The sequence below is a fragment of the Cricetulus griseus genome (assembly GCF_003668045.3).
Source record: "Cricetulus griseus strain 17A/GY chromosome 1 unlocalized genomic scaffold, alternate assembly CriGri-PICRH-1.0 chr1_0, whole genome shotgun sequence".
NCBI classification, from domain to species: domain Eukaryota; kingdom Metazoa; phylum Chordata; class Mammalia; order Rodentia; family Cricetidae; genus Cricetulus; species Cricetulus griseus.
In genome coordinates this window covers 150,787,447-150,812,634 of record NW_023276806.1, presented here as the reverse complement: position 1 = coordinate 150,812,634, position 25,188 = coordinate 150,787,447, and the positions used below count along the sequence as shown (strand labels likewise).

The following is a 25,188-nucleotide window of genomic DNA, read 5'->3' as shown; positions in this document are numbered from 1 at the left end:
CATATATGCTCTAGAACATTTCCTTTCCCTCAAAAGGTTCTCTTATAATCCTCTCAGCTACACACACACACACACACACACACACACCACACACACACACACACACACACACACACACACACACACACACACACACAAAAACCATTCTTGCTTTGTAGTATCAGAGACTGGCTTGTTTGCTTTCTGGACCTCCTCACATTCTCATTTCTAGATGCTAGAAATTCTCTCTTTCTCTCTCTCTCTCTCTCTCTCTCTCTCTCTCTCTCTCTCTCTCTCTCTCTCTTTTAATTTTTGAGACAGGGTCTCACTATGTAGCCTTGGCTGTCATGGAATTCACTGTGTAGACCAGGATAGCCTCAAACTCTCAGAGATCTGCCTGGCCCTGCCTCACAAATGACTAGGATTAAAGCGTACACCACTACACTAGACTGTTGATGATTTTGTGCAACTCTTTTCGATTGTTCCTTAGATAAGCTCATTGTCCTTTGGCTTTAATAACTGCTATCTAATTTATACTGCAGGCCACACTGTCTGTTAAGTTCCAGACATCTGCTGCCCATTTGACATTTCTCCCTGAATGTCTAATTGGTATCTCAGACTAAACCTGCATCAACCAAACTCCCAGCACCCCAAAGCCCTGAAAGCCTGCTGCTCCTATGCAAGTTCCTATGCACTCATCTTTGTCAGTGCTGCTGGCTTTGTGCCTCTTACACCTTAGAGCAGAAACCCTGCTGTTAATTTTAACTTCACTGTTTCTCGGGGGAGCCATCCAGTCTGTTGTCAAATTTTACTGGCTTTGTTCTAGATGATGTCTCCAAGCTAACAACTTCTCACTTCCTGTCTGTACTATTACCAGCCTGGGCTAAGTGGCCTCCCCTGCTTCCAGCCTTGCTCATGCTCACCCAGCATCCATAGTGATCCATTTATGATGCCCCAAGTTATCATGTCACCCTTCCACTCAGAACTTCCTAGTGCCATTCAGGTCACTGAAGTTAAAACCCGTCTCTATGTTTGCCACAAAACCCTGGGTTGTCCATGGGCCATTCCTTAGAGACTAAGATAAGTGAAAAGAGTCTGTCATGGTATGTGAAAACCTGTGATACACGTACATAGGTACTATTATAAACATGCTATTTGCAATAGCAGTTATATTGTAACATTTCCCCATTTTGGTGTGCTTCTTCCTTTGTACTGTGATAAACTTGGTACATCAAAATAATTGTGTTTTGTGGTTATTGGTGCAGAGTTCTCATGTTCTTATTGTTTGGTCCACAGGAAAAATGGAGGCTGCTTCCAGCATTTTTAAAGGTAATCATTTGTTTGATATTTAATAATAATTGGTTATTTATCACACTATAAGACACTACATGGTCCTTTTAATTTTTTTCTAACCACATGCATTTATTAATCTTTGCTGTACTTGTATTGAGAATACAAGTATTGTATGGTTGTGTATGGACAGAGTGACTCATGCACCCTGTACTTTATTGCCATTCCTGACCCTTCGTTCTTTCTCTGTTTAGGTGAAAGGCCTTGTGAAACAGCACATAGACTCCTTTAACTATTTCATTAATGTGGAGGTAAGCATCCAGGATTCAAACTAGACCTACATTGAGGACCAGTGGAAGTCGGAGTTCTGTCCTAATACTGTGTTTTGTACTGCAGATAAAGAAGATAATGAAAGCCAATGAAAAGGTTACAAGTGATGCTGACCCCATGTGGTACTTAAAGTAAGAAACCAACTACTCTTAAATAAGATTCTGATTGTTTTCTAAGTACTAAAGTGAATGTCCTCACTGTCAAATCTCTTGTAAAACCATTATTTTGTTTATTTAGTAAACTAATTATAAAGTGCTCATATTTGACTTTTTAATTGTAAATCATTGTAAGTAGAGTTTTAATTGAAAAGTTATTAAAACTGTTTTAATTCTTTTAAGCAAGCCTTTCTTTTGATGAGTTTTAGATACAGAAAAATTGTAAAAAAAAAAAAAAAAGAGAAAAAAAAAAAACAAAACAAAAAACTGCTCAGTATTCTTTGCACAGCATGTTACTACATTGTATATAGTCAGACCACAGTCATCAGAACCAGAAAGTTACACTGATGGAGTACTGCCAGCTGAACCAGACACCAGATTTGATGTTCTTCCCATTTGTGTCCTATGTCCTGTACCTGAATCAGTCCCTGGCCCCACACTAGGCTGTCTTTCTACTGTTAATCCCTCTGAACAAGAGTAAAAACCATTACCCAAATTATTTGGTCAAATTATGCAAGCTTTGCCTTCTGTCAGACGGGGTATCTCCTTAAAGTGGGATTTGAGAAAATAGCATTGAACATAGGAGACAGTGGGGTTCATATAGCCCCTCAAACTGCAAGACTGAGAGGTTACCAAGGGTTGGGGGATTTCCAGAGGAATTTGGAGTTACTTAGGAACTTGGCTGAACATTTCAAAATTATTTAGCAGAATATCTTACCAGGGTGGAGGTTAGGGTGTAGGATGTAGAACATGTCAAATTCCAGAAAATGGATCAAGACTTGGCCAAATCAAGTTTTACAGAAAAACAGGGATGAACTTATTTTGGTCTTGTAATAGAATGGCTTCTAATCTTATGATGGAATCGGGATGCTCCAGGTCCACCACTATTTGTATGTTTGTTTGTGCACAGCTGAGTGCAATGCCCTTGGAGGTCAGAAGAGGGTGTCAGATCCTCTGGAGCTGCCTGGTGTGGTGCTGGGGGCCCAACTTCAGATTTTCCTCAAGTGCTCTTACATTGTGGAGGTGACTCTCAAGCCCTGAGGTTGACCTGGTTTCTTAGTCTCCAGAATCTGATAATCCTCAGTCTTTCCTGGTGTTTCTTGGCCATGATACTTTTTAAGTCTGACTGGATAGAGGACCCTTCAATCTGAGTATTTTAGGATACTTGCTCATGATTAGATTAAGGCACGGGTTTTTAGCAAGAACACCTCATAGTGTTTTAATCCATTTTTACTGATTCATGTCAGAGGGTACATTTGTCAAGATCTTTTATTGCTGGTGATTTTAACACTGTTTTCTTGGTTTATGTAATATCTGTTTTTTTTAGAATTCTCCATTGTAAAGATAATGTCTTTTCTTTTTATAATAAGTACGTATGGGAAGATCCTTTAGACCATGAAATATTGATATTTTCACCACTAATTTTATTTCTTTAAAAAAATTTACTGTGTCTGGGATTGAACCCCAAACTTTGTGTTTGCAAGACAAGTACCCTATATTGAGCTACGTACATAGCCCCTCACCATGGGTTTTAACATACATTGATTTTTGTCCATAACAGTTACTACCATGAGATAATTATAAGTCTCTCTTCCATCATCCCTTCTGTTTTTAATGTTCCCATGCCCTCATTGTACCTTTCTGTGTATTATTTTATATCAGCCTAGGCTCATAGATATTAATTTTTTCCTGTTGTTTGTGATCCAGGTTGTTATTCTCTTGCTCAGATTTTCCTAGCTTAGCCATAGAGAAATCCTTTAGCTTGATTCCATGTCCTTTAAAAATGTGCTGTCATGGTAATTCATCAACTACTTTACTTTATGGAACCATAGGATATAACATAAATATTTTTCCTTGTTCTCACCTTGGAATCAACCATTTCTCCAAGGTGCCTTATTCTTTTATTGGTGGGTAGTACTTGCAGATCAGCATATGGACACTAAGGGCAGACAGCATTAGCAAATACATGTACATGTACTAACACATTCATGCATATGTCTATGTCCTATCTGTTTTGTTTACATTGGAGACTATAGACTGAAGCCTGTGATACTCAGCCAGCAGTACCACTCGTTCTGACAGCTTCCTCTCCTTGTTTGTGACTTCAGTCCTGACAGTGAGAAATGGAGCTCACATACCTGTAATTAATTTTTTTTCTTTAAATTTTATTTAAATTAGGAACAATTTTTTACATTTTATTTAAAGAGAAATGGTTTAATACATTTTATTTAAATTAGAAACCATCTAATTTCTTTCTCCCTCCATCAAAATCTGTCAAGTCATTTGGGGCAGGGCCTAGGCCCTCCCCTTATGACCTGTAATTAATTTTTAAAAACTTCAACCCAGGGTATACACAAAATAACCTAAGGAAACTGATATCTCTGAAAGAAGAATGTTCACTAACTAGAGGATACAATCCAACTACTGTTTTCCAAGGATGCTGTTCTTTTTTTCTATTTCAGTGCAGTTATATGATTCCTTGGTAATTCAGTAAGGTTTGCACTTGATTCTGGCTTAATTTGAATTATGTACTTTTGGGCTGCATCAGAATAATATCATTAGAGGAATGAGACCTGGGCAAAACAGTATCTTCAGAAGTTGTCACTTCTTTCCCTTTTCTTTTCACCCAATTTCCAAATACTTCTAGTAGAGCCTCATTAGGTTCCCATTATCCTCCCTTCTTTTCTACCAGTGAGCATATATTTTTGTCTCCTAAGTCTTCCCTTTTGTCTAAAGCAACAAAAACCTGAATTTTCACATAGCACAGGCAGAGCCTTACACATTGCTGTTTTCATTGGGGATCATTTTTATGGAGCCAGCTCTGATATTTTTCTAATAAAACCTGCATTATCTTTTAAAGATGCTTAGGAGACTGGAGGGAAGGCTATGTGGAATGTGCTAATTTGGATCCTAGGCCCTCATGTAAAAGCTGGGTGCAGCATTATATACATCTGACTGGGGGTATGAAGATAGGCATGTTCCAGAGCTTGACTGTAGCCAACAAATGTTTGTGAATTTCATGTTCAGTGAAAGACCCTGTCTCAAAAAATAAGGTGGAAGGGCTGGAGAGATGGCTTAGCTGTTAAGAGCAGGGATTGCTCTTTCAGAGGACCTGGGTTTAGTTTCCAGCACGCACATTGTGGCTGACAGCCCTCTATAGCTCCAGTTCCCTGGGAGCCAATGCCCCCTTTTGGCTTCTGAAGGTACCATGCATGCACATGGTGAACTTACATGCAGACAAACACTCAAACACATCAAATAAAAATAAATCTTTAAATATACATAAGGCAGAAAGCAATAGAAGAAACAGCCCAGCATTATGTTTGATCACAAGTGCACCTGTATTTTTTACTCTTTGGGCTCTTTTGGGAGCCTGCCACCCAGCTCCCAAGTAAATAACCATGGAATCTTATTATTACTTATGAATGGCCAGCCTTAGCTTGACTTATTTCTAGCCAGCTTTTCTTAAATTATTCCATCTACCTCTGGGCTTTTTCCTTTTCTTTTATGTATCTTATTTTCACTCTTATTCCAAGTCTGGCAGGATGGCTGAACCCTGACATCCTCCTCCTCTTGTTTTATCTTGCTCCTCCCAGATTTCTCCTCCTATTTATTCTCTCTGCCTGCCAGTCCTGCCTATCCTTCCTCCTGCCTCACTATTGGCTGTTCAGCTGTTTACTAGACCATCAGGTGTTATAGACAGACAAAGAATCAGTTTCCCAGAATTAAACAAATGCAATATAAACAAAATCAACATATTTTTACATCATTAAACAAATGTTCCAGAGTTTAAACAAATATAACAACCTTAAAATAATATTCTACAACATACCTGTGCACACACAGGTACATATATCTCTGTCATACATACATTTACCTATGCACACCCACATACATATTCTTCTCTCATACAAACCTATGCACACACATGTACATACTCATACATCATCATACACATGTACCTGTGCACAGCCACATGCATATCCATACCTCTCTCTCTCTCTTTCTCATACATTTACACACACACACACACACACACACACACACACACACACACACACACAACATGATGGCATTTCCCCTCATGTGTAAAGTTATATGAACTATCACTTCAGGAAGATGTCAATTATCACTTTTGTTTGTCATCCTCAGTAAGGGAGGTGCTTTTCAAAGACTGAGGGATCACTCATGTATGTTCTCTAAAGACACAAAATTGATGAAATAAATTTGCTTTTCAGATATCTTAATATCTATGTTGGACTTCCTGATGTTGAAGAAAGCTTCAATGTAACGAGACCAGTGTCCCCTCATGAGGTAATTGTGCATCTTACTTTACTTGGACTGGTTTGTTTTCACCTAGAGTCTGCTCTTAATTTTTACTTTTAAGATTTTTGTGATTGAAACTGGATCTGCTGGAAAAGTAGCCAGTGCTCTGAACCTCTGAGTCATTCCTTCAGCACTACATTAACAATTTTTATCAATCAGGAATAGAAAACTTAAACTTTTTAAGCATACTGTATATACATTTCTTATCTTGTTCAAGGTATTGTACCTCTACAGCTCATTTAACAATGTAATGCAAATTTCTAGTCCTTGAAAGTTATTATTACCAACTATATAAGATAATAAGGAAATGTAGTTTAGTAATCAGTCACCTATTACAGTTGAACTTACAGTCACATCAAACAAAATTTTAGAAAGACAGGTCATCTTCAAACACTTCAGCGATCTATAGAATATGGCATTTGAAATGTTTAAATAATATAGGTTCTTTTCTTTTTTTCTTTCTTTCTTTTTTTTGACAATGAGATATGTCTGCTCCTGGCAGCACCAGTCTACTTCAGAAATGATGGGCATTGAACAAACTCCACGTGGAGTTTACTTTCTTTGTGGCAAAAGTAAGCCACTGGGCAAGAAAATGCCCTTGCCTCAACTGCTGACAGTATGCTGTCCAAATTGGACAAGGAGAACACAAAAGAAAGTGACTATCAAACCTTGCCAAGACAAGCCCTTCAAAAATCTTGCTTCACAGAAAATTTTGTTAGATATGCTAGGTCTGTAGGCCAAAGATAGATGCCCCAAGGTTGCAGAGGACCTCTGGGTGACTGTCCAGGCAGACAGAAGATTTTGTCATTTTCACATTTTTTTAGAAGTCTCTTGCTCATACTTCCTGTTAGTCAGTTAATGTGTTTCCTTCTATGGTCTCTGATGGAGTTGAAGACTAGATAGCATAGTTGTAATTTTCTTACTTTTATGATTGTTAACAATTTTGAGCAGTATAATCAGCCACATTAATTCGTTTCTATGGTGGATTTGCAAGGAACAGTCTGATTGCTATGATGATGTGGAAACAAACTAGTTATTTGTACTGGGTAAATGAGAAGGAGATTACTCCTGGGATTATTGTTCCATCTTTGCACTGGCAGGACTAGGGATGCTAGAGCAATATGTAATCCAGTCCAATCCATGAGTCATCTCCTTCCTGGGGAAAGTAGACGTGAAGTAAAGTTCAGTTTGGTATGAACCGTACTCCTAGTGGGGACTCTGAAGGCAAGAGGGGCAGTAACTGTGTGATTTTTGTTCCAGTGCCGTTTGAGGGACATGACATACTCTGCCCCAATCACGGTGGACATTGAGTATACCCGAGGCAGCCAGAGGATAATCCGAAACGCATTACCCATTGGCAGGTGAGACGTGAAGTTGCTGTTGGATCCACACTGCCTTGAGTTCTGCTCCATAATGTTATCTTAAGCAAATTAACAAGTCTTCTTTACCTCTTTCCCTCATCCGAAGTGTGTGGGAAGCAGTGTCATGGGATTACCTTGTGGATCCTTAGAGTAAGGGCCAGGCAGAGCTGTGTTTCTTAGTAATTGTAGATTGTTTTGTAAAGCTGAGGAAAATGCTTCCCTTCTTTTCTCCTGACACCAGCAGTGAGTGCTCAGTAGGTCACTTAGGTGACACCAGCAGTGAGCACTCAGTAGGTCACTAAGGTAACACAGCAGTGATCTCTCAGTAGGTCAGTTAGGTGACACCAGCAGTGAGCACTCAGTAGGTCAGTTAGGATTCATTGAATTCTCCTGTACTGGGCTTCTTGCTGCATACTGTGTGTAGTTTCCCTAGACATTTATTTATGTGTAGCAGTAGTTATGAAAGAAGTTACTGCCTCCCAGAAGTTTGAAAATAATGGATAGCATCAGCTAGTATTTTTGGAATGTGCTTTTCCTAATTAGGGACATTTGCTAAGTCTTCTGTAGAAAAGTTATGAATTTAAACTGTTTTTGGTTTTCTTGAGGCAAACCATGTGTACCTAGTTTTTTTTTTTTTGTCTTTTTTTTAATTTGTTGGAGAATGTAGCTCATTTACATCTATTACACACACCCCCCCCACACTATTTAAATGTATAGATGTATATGTTCAATATATTTCTGTCAGTGTATTCTGTACTTGAAATCTTTCCAATGTTTCTAGTTTTTTCTCCCTTGCTCCACTTTGGGTTAATAGGAGCTCTTTTCTTTCTTCTACTTGCTATGAAAGGCAGATGTATCATTTCTGGCTGTGTTACTTTAGAACTAAACTGCATAACCTAACAAAGTTTGACTGTAATATCTTTATTATCTTTTAGGAAGAGTAACATCTTAGAAAGCTTTGACTTGAGTCAAATCCTTGAGTTTTGTTATGCCAAGTTCCTCTTGTCTTGTTTTTTAACCCATAAACTCAAAATCATTGTTGGTTTATAAAGTTAACATTTAGTAATATTTCTGTGCATTTGTTTTGTTTTCTTATTTTCTTAAAAAGATTTACTTTTATTTATGTGTATGGGTGTTTTGTCTACGTGTTTGTATGTGTACTACATGCGTGCTTGATTCTGAAGAAGGGCCAAAGACAGCATCAAGTCCCCTAGAACTGGAGTTAGAGATGGTTGGTGAGCATCCATGTGGTTGCTGAGAACTGAAGCTGAGTCCTCTGGAAGAGCAGCCAGTGCTCTTGACTACAAGTCATTGTTTCAGCTGCTTGTTTGGTTTTCTTTGTGCAACATACATTTTTCACATCAGATGTTGGTTTGTGTTATATTTTCCATGTTGTAAAGATGGAAACTTTTTTCTAGAAATTTAGTGAAGGTCTTTTTACTGTTTAGTTCATAACTGAAAACATCTCTATGTGACTGACCTCCATGTGGTACTATGTAGGTTGTTCCCTTTCGGTCCTTTAGTGCTGTTACTCAGTTTTTCCTTTTGGTAATCTGCTTTGCTCTTGTTTTACTCCCTCCTTTCCACTTTGCTGTGTTGTATGTTTAGGTGTGGTACTCTATTCCGTACAGGTAGTAATGTGAAGGCTTTCACACATCTTTAAATCCGAAGCCTTTCCTCCTTTGAATAAGTTTCTCTAGAGGTCTGCATAGGTGTGCTTTAGACTGTCCTGCTCTTACATGGTGGTTACAGTCTTCTTTGTAGAGTCCACCTCTTAGTCTTCCTAAAATAATGTTCTTGATAATTGCTCCCACTTAGTAATTCTCTTCTCAGCTGTGCCATTGTTGTTATCCAGCACAGTTGTAGATTTTTGTTATCTGTGCCAGAAAATATGTCTGGGAAACCTTTGATTTCCCTTGGCTGTCTCGTGAGAACATCTAACATCCTCTGACCATCTTCTAACATTGTACACAGGGATTCAGGCCTCTCTGCCATCTGTTCACTGCATTTTTTATGCCTCAACCTATGCACAATAACTTTCTTTTGTTTTACTTTAAACAGAATGCCCATCATGCTACGAAGTTCAAACTGTGTTCTGACAGGGAAAACTCCAGCAGAGTTTGCCAAATTGAACGAATGTCCATTAGACCCAGGTATGTGTGATGACTTGTGTATACCCTCCTCACTCTTTCCTTGCTCTGTTTTTTTTTTTCCTAGTATTCTGTTGAAGCCTTTTTTGCCTTGTAATGAACTTGCTGGAAAACTATGTTCATAACCTTCTGAAGATTTGGCAACAGCTTTATTTTAGATTTCTAAAAATAATAAATTCTTTTGTTAGCTTTAAAATTTTAGTGGCTTAACTTCTGTTGTATTGCCAGGGTTTGTTCTCTTCTCTCTGCCGTCGTTAGTAGTTTCCTTTGATAGACTTCCAAAGTTACTATCTAAGCTGTTCTGAAAAGACCCCAGGAGCTCACTACAGTCTGTGTTAATTGGAGAAAAGGGAAAAAGATGAAAACATTTTTGCTGTTGTGTAAGGTCTTAAAATTTATACTTTTATGCTGATATCTAGACTATTTTTTTTGATAAAATTTCAAACAACAGAATGTAGAGTTTCTCGCAGTGCCTTTACTTAGGATTTAAATTGGCCTAGAGCTGCTTTACTTGAACTCCTTGCATCAAGGGGGGATTTTGTTGTTTGTTTGCTTAGTTAGAAAGAATCTTACTTTGCTAGACTCTAACCAAGTTTTTCAGAAGTTAAATATATTGCCTTGGTTTTGCTTCTATCTTGTAGATAGAACAAAATCCCATTCTGCCCTATTCCTAAATTATGTGAAAAATACGTAATATTGGCCTGTGACTTTTATTCAGTAGAAGCATTATTTTGAAAACCTAATCATGGTCTACCATTGTATCAGTTTCCACTGAAGATCCCAGGTTATTCTTGTGCTTAAGAGCTCTCCAGATCCATCTGTTTAATACATTGCTCTTTTCATTTGCCTGATATACTTTCTGGCTTGGTGAAATACGTGGATGTTATAGATTGTTTTTCTATTACCATAGTAAACACCTTGACCAAAAGAAGGTTGGAGGGGAAGGGGTTTATTTGGCTTACACTTCCAGGTCACAATCTACCATTGAGGGTATTCCGGGCAGGAGCTCAAGCAGGAATTGCAGCAGGAACCATGGAAGAATGCTGCTTTCTGGCTTGCTTCCAGGCTCGTGTTTCGCTCCCTTTCTTATGTAGCTCAGGCCCACCTGCCTAAGGAACGCACTGCCCACATAGGCTGGGTCATCCCACACCAGTTAGCAGTCAAGAAAATGCCCCATAGGCAAGCCTACGGGGGTGATCCAATGAAAGCAGTACTTCATTTGAGGTTCCCTCTTCCCAGTGTAGCAACAACAAAACTAACCAGTGCCCTTTGCCCCCTTGTCAGCTTGACACACAAATGCGCCACTTTCAACCATAATTATTCCTTTCTGGCTGGTTCCCAATGTCTCATGTTAATATCATAATTCAAAATAGAGTGCAACCTTAAAAGTCCCACAATCTTTAAAAATTGCAGTGCTTCAGCGGTGCTAGTTCTCTTTAAAAAACTTAGTCTCTTAATATCTGGGCCACTATAAAGCCCCAAACAAATCACCTGCTTCTTTATTCCAAGGAGGAGGACAGGGCACAGTTGTAATCAGATCAAAGCACAATCTAAATCCAACAGTGTAGACAGTTCAGTGTCTGACATCTGATATGCACTCATGATCTGACTCCAGAAGGCCAGGGTACTTACTTCATTCTCTGGATCTGCCGTTGCAGTCCATGTAGCTTGTCACATAGGCACAGACCAGCTTTACTGCACAGCTGCCTCTGTTCTTAGTAGACATCCCATGATCCAGGCATCTCCAGTATTTTAGAGTCTCCACTTCAGCTGGTCTCTCTTTGGGGACTTTAACACTTCCACATAGTGCCAAGCCTCAGCTTCTCTTCCTCCTTCAGTTTGCAGCTTTGATGCTTCCAAACCACTACTACATACAAGACTCTTAAAATTATCAAGTTCTGCTGCCAGCTTGAGATGCAGCCTTGGTCCATTCTGGACCACAGCTTCTGTGTGCTTATCCTGAGAATATACTTCCCAGAAGATTTCCCATAAGTGATGTTGGTCTCTCATTAATCACAAGTGTTTCTCAGTCCCAGATAACCAGCCTCCATTTTCTCAGTAAAACAGGTTTCACTTCCACTGATTCTTAATGGAAAAATACCACACAAACAGGTCAAACAGAGACTTTGCATCTCTGTAAACTTTACAAGCCAGGCCCCCATTGTCTGCCTTTTCAGTATTCTTATCTTCCAAGTTTTCACAGAACAACCTATTACTCTCAGAGCACTCAATGGCTTTTCTAGTTCAAAGTTCCAAATGTTTCCATGGTCCTCCTCAAACCAACATGGTCAGGTCCACCACAGAATTTCTAATTTCTGTCCTAGTTTGCTTTTCTGTTGCTGTGATAAGCACTGCAACCAAAAGCAACTTGAAGAGAGATTTTTTTTTAGTCTTCCAACTCATAATCCATCTTTGAGAGGAGTGAGTTCAGGAGCTCAAGCAGGAACTGAAGCAGAAACCATTAGGGAACACTGTTGTCTGTCTTGTCCTGGGCTTACGTTCTCTTTCTTATGGCTCAGGCCTGTCTATCTAGGGAGGGAGCAGTAAGCTAGGCCCTCTTATATTAATTAGGAATCCAGACCATGCCACGTAGCCATGCCCACCAACCCAACAAGATGGAGGCATTTCATCAGTTGACGTTCTCTCTTTCCAATGTGTCAACTTGACAACAAACCTAACCAGGGCAAATGACCAATCAGATACACTGTCTTCAAGAGGTGTCTCAGCTTTGGTTCCTTTGTGTAAAACCATGTGCTGATACTGTCGTCAGTTCACAGAACAGTGTCAGCAGTTCCTTCAAGTTAATGGTTGCTGGTGTCTGAAGCAAATGATTGATCATAGGCACCCACCTGTAATCTGAGTACTTGGGAGGTAGGGACAGGAGTGTCAGGGCCTGTCTGTACTGGTATTGAGTGACCACCTTACCTACTCACCCTGGTGCAGAAGAGATGGTGAGCTTTTCTTGTTTCCTTTGGCAGGTGGCTATTTCATTGTTAAAGGGGTTGAAAAAGTTATTCTTATCCAAGAGCAGCTGTCCAAGAACAGGATCATTGTAGAGGCGGATAGGAAGGGGGCCGTTGGAGCTTCAGTTACCAGGTATGGGGAATGGATGGTGTTTTTCAAAACATTAATCATTTCGACAGTAGTGGGTGTTGGCTTCTCAATAGCCATGTGGAGGTGGCAGTATTCTCAATAGCAGATAGTGTATTGAAAACTCATCTGTTGTATAGGTCTATAAATACAGTATTGATTTCAGGGTTGGAAATGTAAGGCAGCATTTGGAAGGCACTAGTTAAGTTTTGTTCTTTATTAACTTATAGCATTAAAGAAACTTTTAAAGAAAAAGCACAAAATCACTCTTCAAGGTTTTTACACTCCTTTTCAGGTCTTTTGTGAGCAAGGACTGCTCCATGTATAATTCTGCACATCCTTGTTAGCTGTGCAGACTAGCTCTTTTCGCATTCACCATCATCTACAGCAGCAACGTCCTGTAGGACTTCTGCAACTTCTATTCTCATGTCATTTGAAACTTGAAAGCTATGAGGGCAGGAAGATTGTAGCCTACATAAGACGTCAGTGTGCAGTAGTTTCTCTTCTGGTGGCCTGTAATGAGCCTATTACCATAGGGTTCTGCAGGCTTCTTTCTCATGGAGAGGTAGCTAACAATAATGGCCACTTACCTCTACCAAAGACTTAATAGGAACTAGTCAGTTTTTTTGGTGCATTATGAATTTTAATTGTTGCCACAGTTCTTCAGGATATATGATTTTGTTTCTATTTCATAACTAAACTCAGGGTCACCTTGCTTGTAAGAGGCCCTCAGCATCCATCTCTTCCAACTGTACATAGTTTTGGAGCCAAAGCATTCTGGATTTGAATCCAAAAAGGTGATGTTTCTGTCTGTGACACTGCAGTTCACAGTCACTTAGCTCCTCTAAGTCTCAGATTCCTCATACATGATTTAGAGGCAGCTCTCAGTAAGTGTTGTCATGTGGAGATTAGAACTCCCATGCCATATGGTAACAGAGTAGTAGGCAATTAATATGTGCTAGCGCTATGGTTGAATACAGCTTTTGTTATGTCTCATAACAGAGACACCTATAGAAGGAGCTAAATTAGAATAACTTTTTGTTTCACTGTGTGCTGATACTGTGGGTAACTTTTGGATAACTAATTTTAAACTTACTTCTCCTTAGAATGTGGTTTGACCCATTTTGAGATTTTTCTTTACAAAAAATCAGCCATGAGTATATGCCTTACATTGGGTCAAACTAATTCAGGTACAATAAAAATGAAATAAGTTAAAAGCTGGACACTGTGGCACATAACTGTAATCTTTGTATGTAGAAATTGGAAGGAGGGGCAGGAGTTCGAGACCATCCTAATGTAGCAAGTTCAAGGCTAGCCTGGCCATAAGATCTTTCCTCAAGAACCAGCCAGCAAACACACAAGGGGAACGGGAAGGGAAATTAGGTCAAAGAGTGACAGTCACTGGTTCATCCACAATATTTCGACCATAATCTTGAAGATAAAGAAACAGGTGTGTTTTTAAGTGTTCACAGAATTGGCAGGAAGTTGTGTATCATTGAATGCCAATTAATTAGAGATGATTTTATTTGTTGAGCAGCTGAACCTGGCAGGGTAGTGATTGTTGCTATTGGAGTTCCTGGGTAGGGATGCAGTTTAACTGGCTTGTTTTCACTCATAGCTCCACCCATGAGAAAAAAAGTAGAACCAATATGGCTGTGAAACAAGGACGGTTTTATTTAAGGCATAACACCTTGTCTGAAGATATACCCATTGTCATCATATTTAAGGTAAGATTACGGTTCTTTTCCTGAAAACTAGAAAGAATTTCTCTGGTTTCTTCTCTTTATTAATTAAAAATTTTTATCACATTTTAATTTATTTCTGTGTACATGTGTGGGTGTTGACATGTTTCTATGTGTGAATGTACATACCATGGTGTGTCTGTGTGGAGGCCAGAAGACAAAATGGAGAAATCCACTCTCTCCTTCCACCACGTGAATTCCAGATGAACTCAGCTCATCAGCTTGGCATTAGCATCTTTACCCATTGAGCATCTCACCAGTCCCAGTGGTTTTGTTTTTGTTTTTGTTTTTCATATAAAATTAGGTAAGGTAGAATTAGGCAGATAAGGGATTCTAGGAATAGAAAGGTTTGTATCATACATAAGTTATGTGTTAATCTGTTTATTTTAGGTGATACCGTGTAGAAGGGTGTAGTAATGAATTAGCCTTTTCCACCCTAGGATCCTACTGCTACCAGTTTCTCATGAGTCTTTCAAGAGGTAGTTTGCATATTCATGAGTAGAAACAGATGTTATGTTGACTTGTACAGTGCATATTATTTTACACTTAGCTCTTTTTGATTTTATAACTTACATCTTGGATATGGTGTGATATTTGTCTGTGTAGACCTGGTTTCTTCTCTGTTGCTATGATAAAATACCAAATGACAATAACAGCATATGGGGAAAGGGGTCTATTTTGTTTCACAGGTCATCATGGCAGGAAAATCAACATGGTGGAAGCCTGACGCATCTAGTCACATTGCACTGTGGTCAGGAAGTAGAGAAAAGGGAGCTCTTGCTTAACTCACTTTCTCCTTTCCATAAAGTCCAGGACCACAGACCAGGGCATGGTGCCACTCAGTATCTGTGTCTTCCCATCTCGATAATCTAATCAAGACAGCCCCCACAGCATGCCCAGAGCCTGTCTCTGAGGTGGCTCTAAGTCTCACCAGGTTAACAGTGGGGATTAGCCACAAACAGACCTGTTGACAGACTGTTCCACTTATAGGTGGTACTGTAACAAGTCTTGTCCTATCCTGTCAGCCAGCTCCCAAATAACAACATGGAGATTGCTTATTAATTATAAAAGCTCGGCCTCAGCCTTGGCTTGTCCCATTAGCTCTTATAACTTAAATTAACCTGTTATATTAATCTATATTTTGCCTCGTGGCTTTTTATCTTTCTTTCATCTTGCACCTCCTGTTTCCTGTCTGTCTGTCTGGTGACTCTGCCTTTCTTCTTTCCAGAGTCCTCTCTGTCTCCAGAAGTGTCACCTAACCTCTCCTGTCTAGACATTGGCCATTCATCTCTTTATTACACCAATCAAATACATTTTCACATAATACTTAAACAATCCACAACATTTCCTCATTTTGTTTAAATAAAAAGGCAAAGTTTTAACTCTAACATAATAAAATTATATACATTAAGAACACTTATCAGGTAACAATTACATTCACAATGTCCAGTCCATTTGTATTTAGCAAATTTGGAGAAAGTACTGTAGTATCTGTCCTATTTTAGTAAGTCCAAAGTTTGGTACCTAATTTACTTTCTATCCTAATTTGTATTACCAACCAAAAACTATCTTTTTAGACATCAAAACAATTTTTAGATAAAAATTTAAGCTTTTATATCTCTCAACCTTAAACACATAATATCTCTTATGTAATTTTCTTTTCTGAATTTGGTAACAAGGAAAACTGTAACTATAACTTTTTCATCTTCAACTCCAAGAGAGATCCAAGAAAGATATATTATTACCTGATTAAATAGGAAGTGTAGAACAAGCAACTTCCAAAACTATAGAAATGACAGAAACAGCTGGCTGCCTGAACAGTCACCCAAGGTTCCTCTGCAGCATTGGGGTATCCGTCTTTGGCTTACAGACCCAGAATATCTGACAGACTCTTTTGTGAAGCAGGGAACTTTGAAGGACTGCCTTACCTTGTCTTGGCAAAGTTTGGCAGTTGCCTTGTTTTGTGTCCTGCTTGTCCAATTTGGACAGCATGCTGTCTGCAGTTGAGGCAAGGGTAGTTCCTTTGCCCATTGGCTAACTTTGCCACGAATGAAAGCAAACTCCATAGGAAGGTTCTTCAACCTTCAACCCAGTCCTTTTTTGAAATTAATTGGTGCTGTCAGGAGCAGATGTATCTCATTGTCAAGGAAAGGCCTTATGTTATAAAAACATCTTAAATGCCATATTCCGTAGATCTCTGAAGTGTTTGAAGACCATCTGTGTATCTAGAATATGTTTCCATTTGACCTTGAAAACATATTGAACATGGCTACAAATATTGTTAGATGACTAACTACTAACCTATACTTCATAATTATCCTATGTAGTTTGTAATAACTTTCAAGGACTAGAAATTTACATTATATTGTTAAATGAGCTGCATAGATACAATACCTTAAACAAGAGTAGAAACGTATATACTGTATAACAAAAGTAACCTTAAATTTGTATCAGTATACAAAGTTACTTTATACAATAGTAGAAACATATATACAGTGAAACAGAAATAACTTAAATTTCTATCAGTATACAAAAATACCTTATATAAGAGTAGAAACTGGCCAGGCGTTGGTGGCACACGGCTTTAATCCCAGCACTCGGGAGGCAGAGGCAGGTGGATCTCTGTGAGTTCGAGGCCAGCCTGGTCTCCAGAGCAAGTGCCAGGATAGGCTCCAAAGCTACACAGAGAAACCCTGTCTCGAAAAACCAAAAAAAAAAAAAAAAAAAAAGAGTAGAAACTGTACAGTATAACAAAAATAACCTGAAATTTGTATCAGTATACAAAAATCCATACCAATGTATATTTGAGACTAGTCTTTGCCTTTTTAATTTACAAGTAAATTCAATAATCTACCGTTTTGTCCTATCAATCCTATATCCTCCCTTTTTCTTTTCAGAATGGGATCCTTGAATCTAATGTCCTTTGCATAGTTTCCTCCCTTACCATGACCAGTAACAATTTGTAACCAACCACCCTAAATGATGACAAACATTCATAACCCATCCAAGAACCAAAATCCAGCCATTCCACCTCTTAGGAATGTGGGTGTCATATTCTTAAAATTACTTTCTAGGATTGGGGCTGATGGCATCTTTAGGAGACCCTATGAAAATTGAAATAATGGTTAAGTCCTGGGAAAACTAGCTGTATTCTATTTTGTTTAGTTTCTGTGTGATAGGAAAGTGTAGAGCTTATCTGAAGTCTTGGTTGGATAGTCTATGAGGCTGGACCATCTCAGCAGCTTTGAAGTTATTTGGGATGCAGAATTTTGAGGAAACTGCAGCAGAGGCATTTTTAAAGTCTGGATTACCTGGGCTATTGTCTTCGTTGGTGCCTGGTCTGTTTTTTCTGAAAACATGTAAAGTTTTACAGGTTATTTATATATCTTCATTAACACAAGTATGGAATATGCGGTGTGCACAACTCACTGGCTTCACTGAGCACCTGCAATATTGTCTGACTGCGTGAGACAAATCTTAAAGTGCATGTCAGCTGCCATACAGCTTAGCTTAGTACATGGCGCTTGCACATGGCACTGATGATTGGTTCAAGTACTGGCATACTTGAGAAACTACGAGACTAGGAATCTACTTCCGGCTCCTTGTCCAGAACTTTTCTTAGCTTTCTCAGGCCCTATGTTTGGATATTGGGCCTCCATGTTGGATGCCATATGTAACGTGTCTTTTTCCTGTCCCACCAGCCAGCTCCCAAATAATGACATGGAGACTGTTTATTAATTATAAAAGCTCAGATTTAGCTTAGGTTTGTGTCATTAGCTCTTATAACTTAAATTAACCCATTTGTATTATATAATATTATATTAATCTATGTTTTGCCTCATGGCTTTTTACCTTCCTTTTATCTTGTACCTCTTGTTTTTTCTCCATCTGGGTGATGACAATGCCTTTCTTCTTTCCAGAGTTCTCTGTCCCCTAAGTCCCACCTAACCTCTTCCTGTCTAGCTATTGGCCATTTAGCTTTTTATTACATCAAACACAGCAAATACATTTTCACACAGTGTGCAAATATTCCACAACATGATCCAGGTCCAAGTTCATGGACTCAACAGCTCTTGATATAAAACATGCTGTGATATCCTGGGAAATTCCAGATCTGTTGTTTTTTATAGACTTCTAGATAAACATGTGTCCTTGCTATACAACTGGATTTTTAAGTTTGTTTTAAGTGTTGGCTTAGAACCTGAAAAGCTATTTCCTGTGGAAATGATTAGTTAGTATTCTCTTGGAACGTGCTATGGTCCATTTAATGTGTTGTGAGGTGTGAACATGAGTAACGTGAATCTGGATGATGAGCTTGACTGGTACAGAGGGAGGCCCACATGGTGTGCCGGGCAATCTCAAATAAGCTGCTCAGTAGCACCTTCAGTTTCACTGTGGGACCCAGCACTCCTGTCCCACAGCTACTTTATAGTAGAAATAGAGCCAACAGGCAGAGGTCCTACACAGGGCTAGAAACTAATATGGCTAAAAAGGAACATCATTTGTAGTCACAAAGAAGACATTGAACCTCTACTCTTAAAGAAGGCCCCAGGTTGCATGAGAGTCGGGCTTCTTCAAGTGTGGCTTGTGGTTATGGGTGGGATATGCCCCTGGACATTTACAGGTACTTAATGCATGCTGACAAGTCAGGTTCTTTAACTTGAGAATTAGCCATATGGGAAATACAGTCTTATGAAAGGGGTTCTATGTGGGTGTCAGTGAGGAGACCTCAGAAATCTATGGGGCTCCTTGTAGTAGATCCGTACTTATCCCCAGCATAGGACTGGACTTTGGGAGCCCATCCCACATAAAGGGATACTCCCTGAGCCTAGACACATGGGATGGGCCTAGGCCCTATCCCAAAGGATATGACAGACTCTGAAGACACCCCCCCCCCATGGGAGGCCTCACCCTCCCTGGGGAGCAGAAAGGGTATGGTATAGGTAGGGTGTTAGTTGTCGGGGGCGGCAGGGGAGGAGAGGAGGGAGAGGGAACTGGAATTAACATGTAAAACAATCTTGTTTCTAATTCAAATAAAATAATAAAACAAGAAAGAGGTTCTATGAACTATTTTCTATGTTTAGTATAGCTTAATATACTTTTGAGTTCTATATGGAGCCCATATTGGAGCCCAACAATTGGCTGAAAGTTCTATATGGAGTCATTAATTTTCTTTTCAAGATGATGACGATAATCATAACAATAGGAACATTATATCAGTAGTCCAGAGAGAGTCTCACACATTCTACTAAATTCCCTTCTTTGAAGTTTGTATTTTCAAGCACAAAAGGAATTTTGGCTTTTTTAAGACTCCTATAGCATCCAACAGTGTCTCATGTATACACAGTGATGGAGACATTTCATTGCTAGCCTAGAATTACATCTTCAGCAGAGGGCAGTATGTCTCCATGTATCCACGGTGCTTTTTTTTTTCTACTAAGTGTTGAACACGAGAATGAATAGCATTGCTGTTTTTAGACTAGAATTGTTAAATTGATCAGAAGCATATGATCTTTTTTTATCATTCATGTAGATGCACACATGGTTTAAAAATCTGAAAAGCTTTTTTTGACTAGATGACCAAAGTTTAATAAAATGATTTCTCCTGTGATATTTGATATTTATGTTGTAAACATATGCAAATAGAGCTGACTTAAGTTCTATCTAGAAAAAGGCTATGAATTTAGCAATCTATTTTTTCCATAACCAGTTAGAAATGAAGAAAGGCTCTGAAAAGCATAGCATATTTTTGTATATTTTACAGGTCTCTTTGTGAGTTATGATATACATAACAACTTATCTTTCTGCATTATCATTTGTGATTATTATGTGTGTAATATACTTCTTGGTTTCTAGAGTATGGTTTTAGGTGTCTTTTTACTTTTTTTACTGAAAACTTGGATGTTTTCAGTCTTACACACATACTATGAACTGGCTGTCCTTATCATACATGTTCATGCACATTGCTGATAGGTTATGGGATTTTAATCATGGAAGTGGGATCGTATCTCTTTAAAGATTGGTAAGTGTTGCATAAATGATCTAACAAGTACAGTGACATTTAAAGTAGCATTTAAAACTGCCTAGTTCAGATAAGTGTACTGATTGTATATAGTTGTGTGTTAGTCTTCCCTTCAGGAGTGTTTCAGTCAGCTGCCGAGGACTTGTTTGTCACCACTCATTTTTATCTGGGTGACTGTGCCTTTACTGGAGATCTTAAAGGCAGACAGATTTAGCCTAAATTTCTGTTTCTCCACTTAGTAGCTGTGTGACAATGGGCAGAATTCCCATCTTCTCTGAGTCCTGAATAACTCATCTTTCAAGAGAAAACTCACCTCCGGGGGTGATGTGTGAAACACAGATGAAATAATGTGTTCCTTTCTCTTTGTTCAGCCCTCCACCCATTGTCAGAAGCTGGGAAAAATAAGCCAGGATTCTGGAAGAGGCACATGGTTTCTCTTTGTGTGTTGACAGTCATTAGGACCTGATGGTTGTTGATTGTAACCAACAATTGACTAAAAGTGGCAGAAGCTGCAGGGTTTCCAGACTCCACGCTGAGTCTGAATATGCTGGGTAGAGCTTGGAAGGCCTGGACCAGCCTTATTTATGGGCTTGAATCGCCAGAGGTTCTCCTGCCCATGAATCTGCCCTCTTTCCATTTTGTGTCACAAGCTTTCAGCAGTTGCACTGTGCTGGCATCTGCAGCCCAAAAGGATCAGGGGCTGGGCTTTGTTTCTTAGATGCCAACTTGTGTGGGTGTTTTTATCTTTAAAAGGAAATGACTACAGATTTAAAGAAGGCATTGCAGTTCCCTTATTGTCTGCGAGGACTACTGTTAGCAGTAATATTTTCAGCTCCCTCTAGAAAATCGGAGGCTGCTGGATCTTGACTGTGAGGAAGTCACCATCATCAGGGCCCTTACACATTTCTCCATCAGTGCAAGTTACTAGCATCTTCTTCTCTTACCTTTAAAACTTACACTTTGTAGATGTCTGAGGACAGCTTCATGCTACTTTTTTAAATCAGTGTCACTGATTGCCAGACCGCGGGTGACCTTCAGACAAACTTTCTCTCTGCCATTTTTTCTTAAGGTTGTTACTGTATAGCATTTTCTCTTGACTTTTTAGTTAGTGGCAGTGATGAGGGCTCAGGATTATAAAGAGGTCCACATAATGTTAGTTTTCAGGTGTCTACATTTTATCTGTAAAGTGAAATGGATGGGCATTTTGTTTGTTTCCATGGTGATATGTCATTTATTTGTAGCCATGACTGCTGAAGGCTAAACAGTGCTAAAGTTGATTCAGTATTTGGAGCTGAGGCTCTTTTGACAATACTTGACAGAGTCACAGCCTCTGCCTCTCAGTTACCCAGTAGGAAGGATTTAGTCTTTATGGAATACTCTGGAAGTCCATGCCTTAGCTTCTTGAACCCCCTAAGTCTCCTCAGTTTCCTGAGTTTTATTAGCCTTTATCTTCCCTTCAGGAGGGGTATGTCAGTTCAGAAATAACTACAAAAACATATCTTTGTTCTGTTGGTCAGAAATTTGGGGTTTATTTGGCTGGGAGCTTCTGGTTCAGGGTCTTTCTGTTATCTGTATATCTGTCTGTTTGTTGTCACCTGATGCTGAGTTAGAGCTGGGCAACTGTCAACATGGTAAGAAGCTGTAAGGTTTTTGTTTTTTTACCTCTCAACCCCTCACATTCTTTGCGGGTTCCCTCATGATTTGGCAGCGGGAGCGAATAGGAAACTGCAGTCCCTGTAAAGACATGCCTCCAAAGCTTAGTAGGCCATTTCTTCCCACGAGGGGCGGGGTGGTGGTGGTGGAGGGAGGGGGTACCAAGTTTATTCTGTGCTCAGAGGAGTTGATAGGGGTTTGGGGGACATTTTCAAGCTCCCCTCAGTTGGTATGAGAGGAACATAGCAGCTACTGAGCATCCCCCAGGTCTTCAGAGTCTTGAAAGTCAAGTGGATGATCATAGAACTCTGAGCTAGCAGGGTCCCTTGGTACTGAGGTAGAAGAAACTATATGACAGAATAGAGTTGGCATTATCTCAGAAGAATACTAAAGGGTTAGGGTTCTAGATAGATGCCCTCTTGGTGGGTTACAGGACAGTGCCTTTGCAGTTCTGCATTGGAGCTGGAAACTCCATTTCCTTCTGTTTTGTGTGGAAGAAAACTGAAAGGAAGACAAGTGACAAGCTTGACTAGACAGTTATCCTCTGCCTTGGTCTTTCTCTCAAAGCAGAAGGAAGACATTTCAATGCAAACACGACTTTCCTCTGACTTCCAAGAAGCAGGTCATTACCACACCAGCAGAGGGCTAGTGGGATTACGCTGTGTCTTTCCACAGGGAATCGTTCTGGCCAAGTGTCTGAGTAAGTCAGTGAGCACAAGACCATGTAGGACTACAGAGATATGCAGCTTGCAGCACGTAAGAAGGTTCCTAGTTCACACACTTTCAGCAATGTTCATTTCTGACTTGCTACCTCTGGGGGTTTTGCTTTGGGTTTGCTGTTGTTACTGTGTTCAGGCCTCTCCACTAGACTTCCTTCCCAGCCTCAGTTCTTCGTGGTGAAACTATTAGAATATTTCGAAAAAATGGGATGGTTGTATACATGCAGACATGCTTGAGGATGTTTGTTTTCCTTTTCCTAATGACAATTTCTATTTCAGGTTCTCGTGCAGCTTGGGATATGGCTGCCAGTGCCAGATGGCACCATTTCTGAGAAAAGAGCTGGCTTTTGCTTAGAAGTAATACCCACAAACAATGCCAGATTAGCATAAGCAAATGTCAGTGAGTGAACACAAAGCCAATGCTCTCCGTCTTTTCTTCCCCTCCTAGGCCATGGGTGTTGAGAGTGACCAGGAAATTGTGCAGATGATTGGAACAGAGGAGCACGTGATGGCTGCATTTGGGCCCAGCTTGGAGGAGTGCCAGAAAGCTCAGATTTTCACACAGATGCAGGTGTGCTTTTCATGGTGTCCGTTGCTGTGGATTGAGACTTCGGTGTTGTTCATCTCAATAAGCCACCATTGCAGTGGCTTTGGGGTGTAGGTTTGGGAGGGGAGTTGAGACTAGCAACACAAATGTTCTTTTGACTCACTTCTATAAACTGGAACAAGGAGTCTGCCTGAGCCAGTCATCAGCCTGTGGTTTCTTAAGTTTTCAGAAGAGGGCGTTGTGGAGAGGAGGCTTCTTGTGTGCCTCAGTAACAAGCACCATCTCCCCTATTCATTTAAGGGAGAGTCCACTTTAAAACTCCGGCAGTTCTAATCTGACACTGGTCTTCTTTCATTTCTCTTTGATATCCTTTTGGTGGTGGTGGTGGTGGTGGTGGTGGTGGTGGTGGTGGTGTTGCTATGATAAAACACCATGACCAAAAGCAACTAAAGGAAGAGTTCATTTTGGCTTTCAGTTCCAGAGAGATAGAGTCCATAATGGTGGTGAAAACATGGTAGCAGGGGCAGGAAGCTGGTCAATCACATTTTCATTGACAAAAAGAAGGGACAGAGCAGGAATTGGGGCAAGGCTGTCTTCACATTCCACCCCCAGTAACATACTTCTCCAACATAGCTCTACCTCTTGAAGGTTCCATAACCACCAACTGGGGTCCAGGTGTTCAAATACATGGGCTATGGCAGACATTTCTCATTTAGCACAGCGGGGACCAAAACCAGGGCTTTGTACTTGCATTGCAGGTATCCTACCAATGAGCTGTGTCCTTAGCTATTAATACTCATTTCACTCCTCAGCTTCTAATTTATCTATTCGGTCTCTATCCCATTTTCTGAATTCCTGATTATTTCAATATCAAGAAGGATCCTTTTGTCAGGTACATCTGATGAGAACTTTGGAATCTAAAGACAAGACTCAAAGATAATGTTAGGGAACTCCATGTGTGTAAACATAATTTTGAAAACTAATCATACTTCCTTTTTCATGTGGGAGAGTCCTCATAGTACTTGAGCTTTTTAGTCTGATATTCATAGGTGTTTTGCTGACTCTGAGTCTGTGGCATTCCACATGCCCTCTGGGAGCTAGGGATGCCCTCCTATAGAACTAGATTAGGTGGCTTGAATTTGTCCATATGTATATTGTCTACTGTGAATTTCTTACAGGAAAATACAAATCCTGGGTTTCTTTCTTCTGGCCACCCTGGATGGATGTAGAGAGAACATTCCCACTTAATGTCTGTTTATATGTTTTGAAATCAAATCAGTCTTTATGGTTTTTAGATGAAGTCATGCCCTTAGGAAGGTTGGTGTCATTATAAGTATGTGTAATTCCAAAGCAAATCACTAGGGATTGTTCCTTATTGCTTTACTCTTTCTCCATGGTTAGTGGAGAATTACCCAAATAATTGGACAAATAACATCAGGAAACGTTATTTTTATTTGGAAGTACTATTTTGGGCCTTTTTTGAAAATGAAATATTTGGTAGGCATGAATCTTCACAAAAAAAAAAAAAATCAAGAAATCATGTCCAGGGCTCTACGAACATAGAGAGGAAACATTAAAAAATGAACAGGAAGTAGGAAATGAACACTTGTCCTTTGAACAGGAAGTATGGGCTCAGATTTGGGAGACTTGCTGTTCTGTCTGTGACAAAAGAGTGTCTAATGGTAACAGAGGGCTCTGGTAGTTTCCTTCCACACTTTAGCCATGGTTGGCCAGATAGCCTTCAGCATTGTAGAGCTGTGTAAGCAAGGGCTGCAGTGGATGGAAACTCACATTGTGTCTGTTAGTAGATACTGATGGAAACAT

At 39.7% G+C, this 25,188-nt stretch overlaps 1 protein-coding gene across 3 annotated transcripts in view; it reads left to right on the top strand.

The window, feature by feature from the left end:
• The window catches only part of Polr3b (RNA polymerase III subunit B), a 108,271-nt gene that overhangs the window by 6,023 nt on the left and 77,060 nt on the right, over positions 1-25,188 (top strand). For 2 of the 3 annotated variants that reach the window (XM_027392506.2, XM_027392507.2), the window contains exons 2-10: positions 1,276-1,308; positions 1,524-1,580; positions 1,666-1,730; positions 5,993-6,068; positions 7,341-7,441; positions 9,503-9,594; positions 12,570-12,687; positions 14,300-14,408; positions 23,266-23,388. In XM_027392506.2, coding sequence (XP_027248307.1) covers positions 1,276-1,308; positions 1,524-1,580; positions 1,666-1,730; positions 5,993-6,068; positions 7,341-7,441; positions 9,503-9,594; positions 12,570-12,687; positions 14,300-14,408; positions 23,266-23,388 — 774 coding nt within the window. Of the gene's footprint in view, positions 1-1,275; positions 1,309-1,523; positions 1,581-1,665; positions 1,731-3,785; positions 3,895-5,992; positions 6,069-7,340; positions 7,442-9,502; positions 9,595-12,569; positions 12,688-14,299; positions 14,409-23,265; positions 23,389-25,188 lie in introns of those variants that run through there. The other variant, XM_035450816.1, reaches the window with a different exon arrangement.